Source organism: Astyanax mexicanus, chromosome 18 (genome assembly GCF_023375975.1).
Source record: "Astyanax mexicanus isolate ESR-SI-001 chromosome 18, AstMex3_surface, whole genome shotgun sequence".
In the NCBI taxonomy this organism is placed as follows: domain Eukaryota; kingdom Metazoa; phylum Chordata; class Actinopteri; order Characiformes; family Acestrorhamphidae; genus Astyanax; species Astyanax mexicanus.
In genome coordinates this window covers 22186709-22202850 of record NC_064425.1, presented here as the reverse complement: position 1 = coordinate 22202850, position 16142 = coordinate 22186709, and the positions used below count along the sequence as shown (strand labels likewise).

Below are 16142 nucleotides of genomic sequence, written 5' to 3'. Positions count from 1 at the left end.
AGGTTTGAGCATGGAGGCCTTGTGCTTCAACGCTGCTTTGGAGCGACACACTGCACCATTGCATGGTGGTGTGATAATCTGAGGTGCTTTTGCATACAATGGTCGGACACCCCTAGAAGTAATACAAGGTGGGACACTAACAGCTCAGTGATATGTGCAGGACAGAGGTGGATCCAGACGCACCCGCAAGTTCCATATTGCAGGACAAACTAACTGTTAAAATTAAACAATGCAGATTATTAGAGGAAAAGAAATAGATGTTAGCTGTTTTGTCCTTATACTGCAGCCTTCCAGCAGAGGCACTGTGTTGGTTTCACTTTTTAGAGATATTGTGCTTTCTATGTTTTCTACAGTCATTGGAGGGAACACCTACCCAAAGAAAGCGAGGCCAAGATTTTATTTATTTATTTTTTTACTAAAATGATTCAAACCTTTGTGGCTTTACTAAATTCACATATCTTGAAAGTCAGACATTTTCTAAATATTTTGTTCTTAAATTGCAACAAAATATGTTCCCACATCTTATTTAGGTCATTTCTTTGGTTTTCTAATGAAATCCAAATATGCCTTTGTGGTTCTCTTGAATAGAAAGTCTTTTGTCCCAGAAAAGGCAGGATGCCAAATGTCAGAGCTCATTATATTTGATTTTTTTGGGGGGTGCTGAAAGTGTTTATTCTCAAATTAAGCATTTTAAGCAGTTTATCATTTATTACTGTGTTTTTTTCCTTGGACTTCTTTATTGTTTCCGTTCTCATGGTTCAGTTATCAATGTTGCAGTGTTTCGCTAATATCTTATTTAAATAGCTTATTTAAGAAAATGCTAAAGGTGCAAACAGATTTCAAAATAGTACTATTTAAATCCTGGACACATTATTCATGTTTATTGTTGGGGAATACTTTTGCAACACATTTATGTGTGTCTGCGTTTCATCCACCTCCGTAGAATTTCAGTGGAAGTCAAAACATTCTCATGTATGGTCACAGGTTTTGGACCAAGATCAGCACTTGTGAAAGTTTTCTGGAAAAGAAAATGGTGGGGTGGGGGGCTCATGTATACACTTTCAGTCTTACAGCATTAAGCTGTGAAAAAGATAAGCAGCATTCTTAAACAAGCAGGAACATGTGTGATTGAAGCACCTTTTATAGGCAAAGGGTTTAACTTGGCATCAGGTATGATTTTTTGTTAACTCTTTCTGAGGCATGGTGATCATTTCTGCAGACAGGACTATCCAGAGAGCTATGAGTATGCACTACATGTACATGAAACTGATGTTTACATGATTACAGATTTCTTTTATCAATAAGTGCAATCAGTCAGTCTGTAGATTGACAGTAATCCTGTAAGAAATTGATAGTGGTTTCGGAGCAGTGCAGTTCATGGGGTGGAGCTGCAACAGAGCCTCAGCCAACCACACTGAGAGAGAAGAAGCTGCTTGTGGTTCTTTTCCCAGTACTGTTCTTCAGTGAAAGTGTCAGTCGGATCCTCACAGATCTAAATGTGAGCATCAGTCTTTAGCAGACCTTAGAAGGTAAGTTTTTATTCTATTGTTGCTGTTTTTACTTTAATTTTGTAAATATCTCACATTTCTACATGAACATTACAATATACCACAGGACTAATATTATACCATAATAACGTATAATATTGTCACTGTCACAGAAAAAAATGTGCCAATTGAAATAGAAATGCTTCAAATTGACTTAATAAAATTAAATCCTTTACATTAACTTTTATTAAATGTTAAGAAGGATTTTTCTTTTCCGATGAAATTGCAGTTTTGGAGAAACAGCAATGATATATGGTATGATATGTAATATAAAATATTCACATTATTATTTACAAGTAGAAATTGCTGTATGTCTTTTTGTTATCCTTCTAGTTTCAAGTTCAATATCTCAGGTGGGTGTATTTCTATATATTTGCTTTGTATTATTTGTAAGTGCTTTGTATTATGTGCCTTATTTCATTGGTCTTTGACAATGAGAGAACAAGTCCATTACAATGGGTATACATCCATTTTTTTAATTGGAAACTTGTTGGCCTCACTTTTTCTAAACAAATTAAATATTCAACCCTCCATCCATTGATATAATATAAAATATCCACATTATTATTTACAAGTAGATATTACTGTATTTCATTTTGTTAACCTTCTAGTTTGAAGTTCATTAACACTTACAGGTTTAATTTTTAATATATATTATTCTATTTTATTACATTGGATTCTTCTCTATTAAAAGAAATCATTAATTCAAAGGTTTTGTTTTAGTGTTTTGAGGACAACAACAAAATCACAACTTTTGCATACCCCTCAGCATCAGTGTGTACCCACAGGACACCTTCTCCTATATGTGCATTAGAAATCTATGTAGTGTGTTGTGTTGTACTTTATTTGTGTAATATCTTATTGTGCTTAGTATGGTCCATATATATATATATATTTGTCATTTTATCATCCCTCATTCCTCCCATTCGCTCCCTTTTTGGTCTTTTTGTCCAAGCCCATGCCTTATAATTTAATTTTCCTCACAGCAAACTAACTGCATGCACTGCTTTAGGGCTGTTTATCATTTGTATATCCTTTGTTCTCCCATTCAGCTGCACAACCATTATGCATTCCTTTTAGTGTATGCACTTTTTAGTTTCTAGTATCTTTATTACTGTATATCGTCACCTGACATTTGTTTTAGATATTTGTCTCAGCTTGTTTCTAATATAATCTTATATACCTGATTTATTTTTACAGGACTTTTACCAGACCAAAGATCTACGATGACTAAGCCGTGTCTGAACTTCACGGTTACTGTTGAATGCAACTGCTCAGTCGGTGCCTTCAAGCGCAGTGTCTACCCAGCTGCCTACCTATCTATCTTCCTCCTGGGACTGACTGCCAACCTCGTCTCACTATGTTTCTTCATCGGAGTGAGGAGGACGATGAAGTCCTTCAGCCCGGTTAACCTCTTCATGCTAAACCTCCTGATTTCTGACCTGATGTTGGTGTGTTCACTGCCCTTTCGAGCGGTCTACTATCTCATGAACTCCCATTGGATCTTTGGAGATGTTGTTTGTCGCTTCATGGGTTTCGTGTTCTACATCAACCTGTATGGGAGCGTTTATTTTCTAATGGTGCTCAGCATAGTTCGCTTTGTGGCAATTATTAAACCATACACCTATATGTACCTACAGAATAGTCGAGGAGCTGTGGTGGTATGCGTCTTCGTGTGGCTGTTTGTGTCTTTGGCCTCGATCCCTCTTTTAGATGCCGGGACAAGTCAGGATGCATCTGGCCATATCAAATGTCTGGAGCTAGACCCTTCTTTGGTGAAAACCATTATCACTCTGAACAAAGGCGCTTTGGGCATGGGCTTTGTCTTGCCCTTTACTGTCATCTCCTTCTGTTACATAATTGTGGCTGGCAAACTTTACCATCTCAAGAGGGTGCAAGGCAAAAAAGCACCGCACTACAAAAAGTCCTGCGCACTGGTGGTCATTGTCCTTCTCATTTTTCTTGTATGTTTTTTGCCCTACCATGTAGTGCGCACTGTCTTTCTGGATGCTGAAAGAGTGGTCAATGACAAAGGTTATGGGGATTCTTGCCAGCGCATTGCACGTATAAGGAAGGCTGCAGTGGTCACGCTCTGCCTGGCTGCGTGCAACAGCTGCTTGGACCCTTTGCTCTACTTCTTCGTTGGAGAAAACTTCTGGAGCTACTGGCAGAAAAAGAGAAGACGGACCAATAGCAGAAGAATCAACCACAGAAAAAAACAACTGAAAAAGACAGTAAGGGCAGAGATTCCAGACGCTGGTGCTCAGAATGACAGCTAACAAACGACATCCAAGTGTGTTAGAGATGTGCTTGGACTTGCAGTAAAGGTCGCAGTGAAAGATCTGAGCCTTGTGTAAATATTTATGCAGATTTTTAGAAAGTGACAGTTATGTTTTTTTTTTTTTAGTGAAGGCATCCTAGTTATAGGACTGTACATGTTCAAACATTTTTTTTTTGGTTACTAAATAGTGCATCTTGGCAGTCGATGAAATATGGGTTCAATTAAAACTGTAACATAACGCCAAACAAAACAGTAGACTGGATAAACCTGTCTGCACATGATGTATCTGCATTTTGTACCCACCAGCATTGAATATGCCGTTTTATAAAACTTTTTTCGAATCTATGTAAATTCTATATAGTGCATAGCTTTTTTATGCAGTACTATAGTATATTGAAACAGTATAGAACTTGTAGTTAAGCAAATTGCTTTGTATTATTTGTAAGTGCTTTGTATTAGTTGCTTTTTTCACTGCTCTTTGATAATGAGAGAACGAATCCATTACAATGGATTGTATATATTATTTTTTTTTTTAAAGGTCTCATTCAATCGTTTTTTTCATTCATTTTAAAATGTGTAGTTGTGGTCTCTAGTATGAATGAATCACATGTGAGCTGTTTTCTGTGAAAAAAAGTGCTCCGGTGATCCTGTATAATGCTGCTTTAGTCCTGTGGAGGAATGGGGAGAGGAATATTCATACATGCAAATATATCACCTCTGATTGGCTAACAGCACTGCGAGGCTGTGAGATGAACAACAGTTAGAAACAATGTAAAATAAAGACATTTTTACACTAATAGCAGTCTTTGCAATGGCATGTGTTTCTTTACAACATGTGTGATGCCCTGCTAGTCTTAGTCCTAGACTCTAGACCTAGTCTTAGAGTCTCTGTAAAACACAAAATCCACCGGAGATCCTATGTAAACACACAGAGGTCGGTAGTCCAGATCCAGAAAGTAAAAATCCACCTCTGTGTTGCTTTTCCTGATCGACTCGTTTTTCTGAATATTTTCTTTACCTAGCTACTGCAGAAAATAGAGGTTGTGCAGCATGCATAAACAACTCAGAAGGACACTTTTAGCGGAAGGACACATTTAATGGGAAACTGGTTGTCCTACTTTTTCTAAATAAATTAAATATTCAACTCTTCATCCATTGATATTCTCATCTGCTGTAAATTCAGAGGAAACTGGGGTACTGCACAGTAAATAGTTTCCTTATCACCATTGCAGTGTGAAAAGAATCACTTTTATTCAAAACGTTTATTATATATACAAGGAATTTGCTGTGGCGAGACACACATGTATGATATGAAACACATTAAACAGACCAGGCAAGAACAAAGACCTCTGTAAATGCTGACTGAAGTGTGTTAAATAAGAAGCACAACTAAAAGAACTACATGTATTATAATGTTCTAAAGATTTAAACGTTACAAATTAGGGGCTATGGTATGCACCAATGTGTTGGGGCTCATTAAAAAATATTTGCTGGTGCTGCCACACATAGGGTCTGTTGTAAATTATAATACCGATAGTAATAATGTATGGGCCTACAATCAGGGTTTAAAGGACTGTTTAATGTTACATAGAGTAAAAAATTTAAAAACCTTCATAGTTAAAATGTAATATTTATAGGTAATATTTGAAGCTTGCTTCAATTAAAACATTCAAACCACAGAGCATTTAAAATACCAACCGATAAACTCCTTTCTAACATTGACATTGACTGTTTTATTGCAGTTTTATTACAAAATGTATTTAATGTTTAATCTGGACACCTTCATTTCATTTGTTAATATACATCCAATCCTGCATTTCAGGCCTGCAAAAACATTAAAAAAAAATTCTAACACTTATAATGTTGCCCAGTATTTCTATAAAACACTTAAAAGACGTTTTACCACTTAGAATTACCAAGTAATTACTGTTTTAGGGGGTTATTTTGCCCATTATTCCTGAATACATGTCTTAAACATATGTTCTCAGGAATGAGGGTGCTATATCTAGTATTCATTGGAACGCCAACAAAACCGGACAAAATCTTTTTTTAAAACTCTTGATTTTGGATAAAGCAATAAATGAGCTGTTGCCCTAATACTTTTGTCCATGTTGAGTATGTCTGAGTGAAACTTAAAAACAAAAATCAATAAAAAAATGTAGTCCTATTATGTGGCATCATCATGTTTGTGATTGCTCTTTTTTTTTTAGCAGATTTTCATCAAAGTTTCTCATTTACTGGATCATACAAAAAGCAATAAGAAGTGTAATTTCCAATATGCTGCTTGGTAATGTTTGGGCAGCAATTTAATGATAGCTACAGCATTTTCTAAATTTAATTAAAGCAATTTCACATGTCCAGGAGGCACAGTGTCTGTGCTGGTAGTGGAATTACTGTACAGATTTATAAATGCTCTTCTCTCAAAGTATTTACTTGCAGTTCCCCCTGCTGGCCTGACTCTGTAATACGCCTCTTAACTATAAAAGCATACATTGTGATCTCTGTTGTAGAAATGTTTTTTTCAGCTATGTTGGGGAAACATTATCAGATTTTTTATGGCTTTGCAAGCCTACTGTTTCTGGCGGCCGCAGCAAATACTTTTACATTCAAATGACTTTTTCCATCTATTATGATTATTATTTTCAACTCCAAAATCAGAAAAACAGATCAAACGAGTTGTTGTAAAATGCACATATTTCAAAATGGCCAACTTCCTGTTGGGCGGAGTCAATCATACCAATGGTGACAATGTGTGTAATGATGTCTATTATGTTTCTGTAAAGTTTCATGATTTTTCAAACACCTGTGTTCTGACCATGCTAATGTTTCTATTTGGGCTAGTGTTGCGTCTCCATTAAATTAATTGCCCGCTGTTACGTCGTCATTTCAGCTATCGACTATTCCTTCGCAATTTATCACCAAGTATGTCTGGAGCCTATCCACAGACAATTTAGAGGTAATGTGACGAAAACTCTTGGAGGAGTTCGAATGAGTTCGTGAAAAATGTGCCGATTGCTAATATGTGCGGAATCATATTGTCTATGTTTCTGCCAAAAATCGAGAATATCTGAGAATTTTTGAGAAGGCCACGGCTAATTTATTAGCCCAACCAAATAGGGGGCGCTGTAGAGACATCTAGCTACACACAACAAAAATGACAATATATATTTAAATCATTTCGAGGCCTTATTGAATCTGCCAATTGTCAAGAGGCTGAGCGCTTTCCAAAAATGTCATACGAAATAGGTGGCGCTAGAGAGCTGATGACACACGAATATACAAAATTTCAATTTAAGGTCAAAGTATGGCCTAAGCCAAATAGGTCTGTAAAATTTTAGGAGTTTTCAATAATCTTAACCCCTCCGAAAACCAGCCGGAAACTTTTTTTTTGCGACTTCCTGTCAAAATGGCCGACTTCCTGTTGGGCGGAGTCAAATAAATCCAAGTGATCCTTGTTCTTTATGAGGAGGTCAATGAGTGTACCAAAATTGGTGCACATTGGACAAACTTCATCCCGGCCACTGCCGACGTTTGGGGGCGCTATAGAGCTCCTGAACCACACCAAAGTCCAAGCTCTGTGGAACTTTTAAATTTTCGCCAAGTTTGAGGCCTGTGCCACAATGCGTGAGTTTTCCAGTATCGGAAATGCCTCAAAAATGGGCGAAAGGGTCAAGAAGCGTAATAATAATAAACGGACCAAAAACAATAGGGCTTTGCACCTCCGGTGCAGGCTTCGCCTGCGCCTTCGGTGCTCGGGCCCTAACGAGTTGTCCCTCTGTCACAGGGGGACGTAGGGCCCTCGCATATCAGCGCAAATCGTACCGGGCCAAACCAAGAAGCTGGTGAAAGTTGGACCCATATGTGATTTCTCACGAAATGTACAGTTATATTGTAGCGGCCAATTTTTTTTTGAGATTTTGAGCATTCCCGTAATGTAAACTATGCATTGAAAGCTAGGTGGAGCTATAGATCCAATGAAATACGTATATATGAAATTTCAATTCCAGATCAAAGGAGAGCATAAGTCAAGCAGTCCTGTAAGGTTTTGTAAGTTTTCATCCATTGCAACCTCCCCAAACACTTACCAACACCAAGATGTATTCACTTCCTGTATTAATGGGGCATCTCAAGCAATTCAACTGTCCGCCATTTCGTTCTCGTTTAAGATATCGACTATCCCTTCGCAATTTATCATCAGGTGTCAGTAGTTTATTGCTGACAAATATCAAAAGTATTCGACAAGTTCCCTAGGAGGAGTTCGACAAAGTATGCAAAAAATGTGTGTAAAATGCACGTTTTTCAAAATGGCCAACTTCCTGTTGGGCGGAGTCAATCATATCAACCCTGAAAACGTGTGTAATGATGTCTTTTATGTTTTTGCCAAGTTTCATGAATTTCGAAGCAGCTGTGTTCTGACCATGTTCGTGTTTCTATTTGGTTTAGTGTTGCGTCTCCATTAAATCAATTGCCCGCCATTACATCATCGTTTCAGCTATCAACTATTCCTTCGCAATTTAGTATTTAGTATGTCTGGAGCATATCCAGACCCAATTTAGAGGTAATCTGACGAAGACTGAAATGTGTAAAAATGTCTTATTTTTCAATATGGCCGACTTCCTGTTGGGCGGAGCTAATACATGCCAATGGGTATTATGTGTGGCATCGTAGTATCTATGCTTGTACCAAAAATCGAGAACATTGGAGAAATTTTGAGACAGCTACAGCTAATTTATTAGCCTAAACCAAATAGGGGGCGCTGTAGAGTCATCTAGCTACTTATTCGAAAAACGATTACATTTTTCGAAATGATTTGAAAGCATTACTGAGTCTGCCAATTGTCAAAATTTTCGAGCATTCTATAGATGACATACAAAAAAGGTTTTAATTTTATTTCAAATGTCACCCTAAGCCAAGTATGCCTGTGAAGTTTTATGAGTTTTTGAACATCATAACCCCCCCAAAACCCAGCGGGAAACTTTTTATTTTGCGACTTCCTGCCAAAATGGCTGACTTCCTGTTTGGCAGAGTCCGATTAAACAAGTGATTCTTGTTATGTATGAGGAGGTCAATGAGCATACCAAAGTTGGTGCACATTGGACAAACTTTATCTTGGCCAATGTCGACGTTTGGGGGCGCTATAGAGCTCCTGAACCACGCCAAAGTCCAGCCTCTATGGAACTTTAAAATTTTCGCCGAGTTTGAGGCCTGTGCAAAAATGCCTGAGTTTTCGTGTATTGGAAAGGCCTCAAAAATGGGCGCAAAGTTTAAAAATAATAAATAATAATAATAATAAACGGACCAAAAACAATAGGGCTTTGCACCTCCGGTGCAGGCTTCGCCTGCGCCTTCGGTGCTCGGGCCCTAATAAATGCAGTGTTTCTTACATTTACTTTGACATTTACTTTGACTACTACATTGTAGACATTATAAACCCAAGATATTGCCTATTCAAACTAATCTTATTTTTGTCATATACATCTATTCCTGCATTTCAGGCCTGCAAAAAAAGTTAGAATGGTAAAGTGTTTTGGGTGTTATTTTGTATAATTACACTCTTATTATTGCTGAATGTTTATTAGATTGTTCTTCACATACTCTGGAAAAAAATAAAAGACTATGATATAATTGTGACATAATTATGATGTTTTTCCTTGATGTTACCAACTTGAAAACCTCTGGAATATAATCAAGAGGAAGATGGATGAGCCATCAAACCAAGCTGAACTGCTTGATTTTTTGCACCAGTGGCATAAAGTTATCCAAAAGCAGTGTGTAAGACTGGTGGAGGAGAACGTGCCTGAAAACTATGATTAAAAACCAGGGTTATTCCACCCAATATTGATTCCTGAACTATTTTTATTTTGGAATTTGGGAGAAATTATGTCTGTATTTTATACAATAAAACAACAATGTTCATTGTTACTCATACATATACCTATAAATAGCAAAATCCAGCCATGCCTTTGTATTGTGTGCAGCATGTGGTTTTGCATTGTCTTGTTGAGCTTAACGTTGACATGAATACGTCTCATCTATTAAAGAAAAGTGTTCAAGGGAGTTTTTTATTTTGTGGGGTAACAACAGTCAAATGCCATTTCTAATAATAATAATAATGATAGTAATAAACCAGTATGCAATTATTCAGAGCTAGATAATACTGACATACATCATTAATGGCATGTTATCAAATGCTTTTGTTTAGATTTATGCAGTCTAATATAAACTCATGTATTAAGCAGAAAATTGGAGTAGAACATCTAAACCTAAATAATAATATCAAAGTCAGTATCATTACAATATTTTAATTTTATCAGTTGATTTGTTTGATTGCCTGCAATAGTCTGTAGAGAGATTTTTCCACATCTACAAAGTTTAGTTTTAAAAAAATTGGAGAATTATCTGCTTCTCACCTTCCGAGTCATTTCAGGCACACTAAAAGATATTGATGTGTGGACTCTAGAGTTGTCAGTCCATTTTCTGAGAACAGCAGCAGCTTCTTTGTTTGATTTCTTCTTTTTTTATCTTTTCTTTTCTCAGTAAGAACATCTTTATCCACTTCACATCCTTTCACACCTGCAGTGTTGAGGCATTTTCTCACAGTGGTGGGATGGACAGAATCACATGTGGTTTCATTTTCAGATCTAAAGCAAGAGTGGAGCTTCATTTTTCTTTGTTCTAATAGCTTTTAGTGCTGTTTATCTGATGGGAACAGTGGTCTGCCAGATCTTGCACAATATAGTTTACAGTTCCAATTCTCTGTATTTTAATCCTTTTTTGGAAACTCTGTTTTTTTTATTGTTTTATTTTAACCTTGTGTAAGCAGATTATGTAATTTTCTAAGAAATACCTAATAATGAATAACCTGCACTTAATGGCCACTTTGACCGGAAATTAAACAAATAAAGAGTCCTTCTGACCTTTGCACAGGTTTGTGTATCAGACACTGGTGTCACTTTTTGTATCTTTTTTTGCAGTTGTTGGCAGATTTAAAACAAGCAACTTCCAAATTTCAACATAAGCAGACTTGTTAAGGGACATTTCCTCTTTTATTTAAAAGTTAAATTGCATTATCATTATTATAAAGGTTAAGTTGCTTAGAGCAGATTAATTTTTATGGAAAGCTTAAATAAAGTATAATATAAACTAAACATTTGCTTAAGTGGAATCGTAAAATCATATGTGCCTTGCTGAAATAATCGGTATGGTCAGATCAACCTGGTAAAGCTGGGTTAGCTTGTTGACCATAGTAGCTCTTGACCAGAATAGGGTATGTTTTTGTTTGAGTTTGATGGTCTACAAGCATGATCAACCACATCAAGCTAGACCACCAGCATGACCACACTGTTTGACCAGCATCACCAGTATCACCAAGTTACTCAACTTGCAAGGCCATTCCCTTTGGCCAGAATGACCAGCGTGACCAAATATAAAATGCAATGCTGGTCTTAATTTACAGCAGGTGTTTCAGGGAAAAGTCAAATGAATATATAATGTACATTAAATATGTACTGCTTGCATTCATGTCTGTGATTCACTGACCTGTAGGCACATTACATATCTGATCCATGGACATACAACATGAATGTAAGCGGTCAAATCGGAATTCATGCGTCTTTTGCTTTTATGCATGCGCTACGTGCTTCTCTCTCGTACCCACACATCTCTTGGTGCAGCTGAGCAGCTATAGCTGCAAAACAGCAAAAGCAAGCTGCCTGGGCTTTTTTCACCTCCTCGACCTGAGCATGTACTTCAGACCAGCTGTTTGCTCTCCACTCGAGCAAAGATGCTACACATATGAGCTGCTATTGCATGCATTTTCTTTTATAAAGCTACGAGTCTTCTCTCAAATATGACACTTTTTATTGTTTGTGAAGACAGCGACGTTTATACAGGTATGTGCGCATGTGAGGCGTTTCAGAGACAGATTTGTTCACATTACACAGAGATACAGGTCACTTACATTTGTGACTGTAAACCGTCATATCTGATCTGGGCAACAAAAAAAATATGAACGTAATATGAACGTAGCCTAAGTGGTTATTTATTTATTTTTTTATTTTCTCCCCAATTTATACGGCTAATTACGCAACCCACTCATTAGGACTCCCCTATCACTAGTGATGTCCCAACACCAGGAGGGTGAAGACTAGCACATGCCTCCTCCGACACATGTGAAGTCAGAGATCACCTCTTTTTGAACTGCTGCTGATGCAGCATTGCTGAGAAGCATCACAGCGCGCTCAGAGGAAAGCGAAGTAACTCATTTCAGATACATCAGCTCACAGACGCTTTGTGCTGATCGACATCGCCATTGGGAATGATGTGGGGAGAGAGCGCCATCTACCCACACAGAGAGAGCAAGGCCAATTGTGCTGTCTCAGGGCTCCAGTAGCCGATTATAAGTGGTTATTTAAAGTTTAGTTTTTTTACTGACTTAATATTGCAAATATATATATATATATATATATATATATATATATATATATATATATATATATATATATATATATATATATATATATATATATATGCTGTTTTTATTATAATTTTAGGTGGCTTCTTTAACTAGATTATTTTACCAGACTAGGAGAAAATCCCAAAATCAGGTAAAGAATGAGTACCGTCTGTTTTTCTCCCCGCTTTGCGCATGCGCGGCGAGATTGTGTACATTCTTGAGCGAGAAAATGATGGCGGTTGTCCAAATGGTTAAAGAGCCCAGCTTACGATCAGATGGAGGCTGAGAGTGAAAAGTGAGCAGAACAGTTGGGAAAGATCGGTGTATTCAGGAGAGGACGCGCTGTTCGGTTAAAGCCCGGCCGTTTCTGCTCGGATAAGCGAGCGGACGATGTTATATCGGGGGATTTCTGCAGTGTTGAAGCTCGGGGAGCTATCAGCTAGCAGCCAGTAGTAATTTTGTACCGCGGGGGTTTAGCTAACAGCAGCGAGCCACGTAGCTTATATTTAGCCACACAGCTAGGTTAGCTAGTGGACTGACTGGCTGGCTTGTTAGCGCTTCTGCTGGCTAACTAGCTAGGTTTCTCAGCGGTGCCTGCTTGGAAGACCACTGGGATATAAGCATATTTCTGTGAATACTGCCTCCATTTAATGCTTTTATCTGTAGCTGAAGAAGCAGGACGAGGAACAACTGCGGTGAGTGAGTAGTTGACTTGTTACTTTGCCATTAAAGGTAGCTAGCTTAGCTAGCAGCTAACTAGCTTTAAATAACTAACAAACATTAGCTCGTATGTTTACACGCACTGCAAATTGCTGTGAGCACATAGCCCAATTTCTGCATGATACTGATTTTAAATAAGGTAAATTAGCTTACTAGCTACCGTGCATGCAGGCAGCTAACTTATATACCTAACGTTACCTGACATATAGTTATTTAGCTAACTAGTAAGTTGGCTAACATGGCATAGTAATTCAGCTTTACTGTGGTTATAATAACAGTAATAATAATAGCTACAATAGACCAGCAAATAACTAGCACCTTCAAATGCAAAGTGAACAAAACATCAGCAAACCTAAGACATCAGAAAACAAACAGAAAACAAATAAACAGGCAGTTTAGCTAAGCAAGTTTAAAGCAAAATGAATTAATAAAGTTATTTATAACTTAAGAGTGACATCAGAAAGAAAACAGCAATAACCCATCAAATAAAAGACAAATAAATGCTTAAAATGCTTCAAAGTGCAAAAGTAGCTTAGTAACGTGTAAAGATAAACATGGAAACCAGTTAAGTAATAGCTGGATAAAAATAAAAACAACAAACATTAGTTTATAAAGTATTGGCTGATTAATATAAGAACCAGAAAAATATATAACCACAAAAGCTAAAAAACGTTTTAACCATAAAAAGTATACAGTACTTCTTCTTCTTCCACTCTTTTTAAATTTTAAACGAGCAATCTGGAAGAGGAGGTTATTAGTAGATGCTCTTAAGACATGATTTGGCATAGCTGTCAGTATATTTAGCCAGCTAGCTAGCTAGCTAAATCACTTTTATCAGGTGAGAATGTGGTAGCTTAGCTGTCTGAACTAAAGGAAACCTGTAATGCACACGTCAACGTTATCTGTGAGCTTGCACTGTTGCACTTTGTTAGCTAACGCTAGATAACTGGCTGTAACATGTTGATAGTTGTCTAAGGCTCTAAGCTTTAAAATAAGCTATAATTATTTCAGTTTGATTCACATCCCTACATTTTTGAAGGGGGGGATGTAAGAGTCAGCCTGTTGAATAGCCAAGATAGCTAGCCTAGCTAAGTGTGGGTATAAAAAAACACCAGATGGGCACTTTGCTCCCTCTGTCTGTGTGTGAATAGTTCTGCACTAACTACTCTACATAGCTAATTCAACTGATTATACAGCACATTTTAAAGGAGCAATAAGTATTAGCTAATATATTTTCTGTACAAACTCCAGATACTACAGAAACCTGTTAGCCAGGTTTGAGCACTAGCATCTCTTCATAAACAGGGTTTCAGCCAGTTTGATGTTCTTCTGTGAATCTTCCATTATGGAGCGAAAATCTGTGTTGTGGCCTTTAATCCTGCCCACTGCCCCATTCCCCTATCCTATTTCTGCACCCTCCGGGTTGCCAGGTGTGGAATTTAACTTGATGCCAACTTGAAAGCCAACTTGATGAGCAGTAACAACATTAGATCATTCAAAAAACTCCTTGATTAGAGTAAAATGAAAATGTGTATTGACTGTGTGTTTGATAATGGGGGCAACTTAAAACCCAGAAGGACTACAAGACGGATGCTGAGCTGGCTAATTTTCTCCTGATTGAGTTGCTAAGCTAAGCTATGTTATCTGTTGAACTGAGCAGCATGTTCTCAGGATCTGTAAAGTAGTAGCTCCATTTATGTATTACATTTTCCAAAGGCAGTAGGCCTTTTCAGGGTCACAGACTTAGTTTTGCTAATGCATCCAGCAGTGACAGAGTTATAAAAAGTCTACATTAGCTTGTTTACATTGTGTCAACAATAAAAACATTGCAAACCAATACATTAGCTAATCGACTCACACAGTAACCTGTTGCTTGCTGTTGCAAAAGTTCTTAAACTCGTCTTATGTTTGATCAAATTTGTTCAACGACCACAATTTTTCTGTTGATTAATAAAAAGAAGGTGAAATATTTATACTGAACAATGACATTTTCTTTGGAAAACATGACAAAAATACTTTCAGGCTTTGTCATTTTTGCAAAGGTTTGAAAGCCTTCATTTAATTTATTTTTTTTATTTTGTTAGATCCCTAGTTTAAAAAAATATATTGTTTTGTTCATGTTTCAGACATAACAGCTACTGCATTTGTCTTCCTTTGTGGTCATAATATATAATGATTATATATTTAATCTACACAAGTAAGCATCAGTTGAAAAAGTGAGGCCGAAATTAACGTCAGTGTTTCAAAGCAGTTTTACTGGAGGAGCTTTAGCAATTTCTGTTGGTGTCACTGTTTAGATCTTTCCAAGAGGAGTGAATCATGCTGTAGACCAGAGGTTATTGATTTGTCAGTCTGGTGATTTCTTTTCTCAAGCACACCTACTGAAACTGGTAATTAACTCACAGGTTAAATCTGGTATTTGAGCAGGACAATCACCAAACTATGTTAGTCTTTGACCTTCTAGAATTGGTGATCCCTGCTGTAGACATTGCAGGCCTTTGTGTCCGTCTGCATTGCCGGTGTAATGCCTCACCGTTTTGTCACATACTTGTGCTCTAACCAACACAGTGTCCATTTGTTTCTTTTGAGGGTGCACATTGTGTGTAGAGTAGCAAGCTTTTGTGTTTCCACAGCAGATTAGGTTGCATTTAATCCTCCTCTATATCAGTAGGCCGAGATTTGGCCTGTTGCCAAATAGTGATGAGAACTTCACTTGCGCCGCCACGTCTGCAGAAGTGAGATTAATGATGCCCAACCTCGCATGGGCCTGTGCTGATGTGATTTGTTGGGGCTTGAGCTCTTGATGAAAAGTCAGGCTAACTAGGAATGGGAAGAGCGAACGGCAGCTTGGGCTGGTTTTATATGCAATGCTAAGTTACTAGCTTCTAGCCTCCTGTGTAGACATACTTTGTTGTCTATCATTTAGTGTTTAGTCAAAATCAATACCTGGTGCAACAGTTTCAAATAGGGATGCAAAACATGGGAATAATGTCTGCATTTACTTTCAGAAATTACTGTTGATAAGATATTTAGATTTAACTTAAGTTTGAATCAAATATTTGATGTATTGAATCCAGAAGAGCTCATGTTTAAGCAGTACTGCACCAGACTTTGTATTTTATTAATATATAGTTTTTTA

General features: G+C 37.3%; 2 protein-coding genes across 3 annotated transcripts in view; both read left to right on the top strand.

Annotated features, from left to right (window-relative positions):
• The first annotated feature begins 374 nt into the window (after positions 1-374).
• On the top strand, positions 375-4625 carry cysltr2b (cysteinyl leukotriene receptor 2b). Its single transcript, XM_007236721.4, has 2 exons — positions 375-1529; positions 2748-4625. The coding sequence occupies exon 2, from the start codon at positions 2774-2776 to the stop codon at positions 3824-3826; it is 1053 nt and encodes a 350-aa protein (XP_007236783.2). The 5' UTR covers positions 375-1529; positions 2748-2773; the 3' UTR covers positions 3827-4625.
• A 7876-nt stretch (positions 4626-12501) lies between these two features.
• The window catches only part of fndc3a (fibronectin type III domain containing 3A), a 99513-nt gene continuing 95872 nt past the window's right edge, over positions 12502-16142 (top strand). The window contains exon 1 of one of the 2 annotated variants that reach the window (XM_007236717.4): positions 12502-12978. The gene's annotated coding sequence lies outside the window, so the exon portion shown is untranslated. Of the gene's footprint in view, positions 12983-16142 lie in introns of both variants that reach the window. The other variant, XM_007236718.4, reaches the window with a different exon arrangement.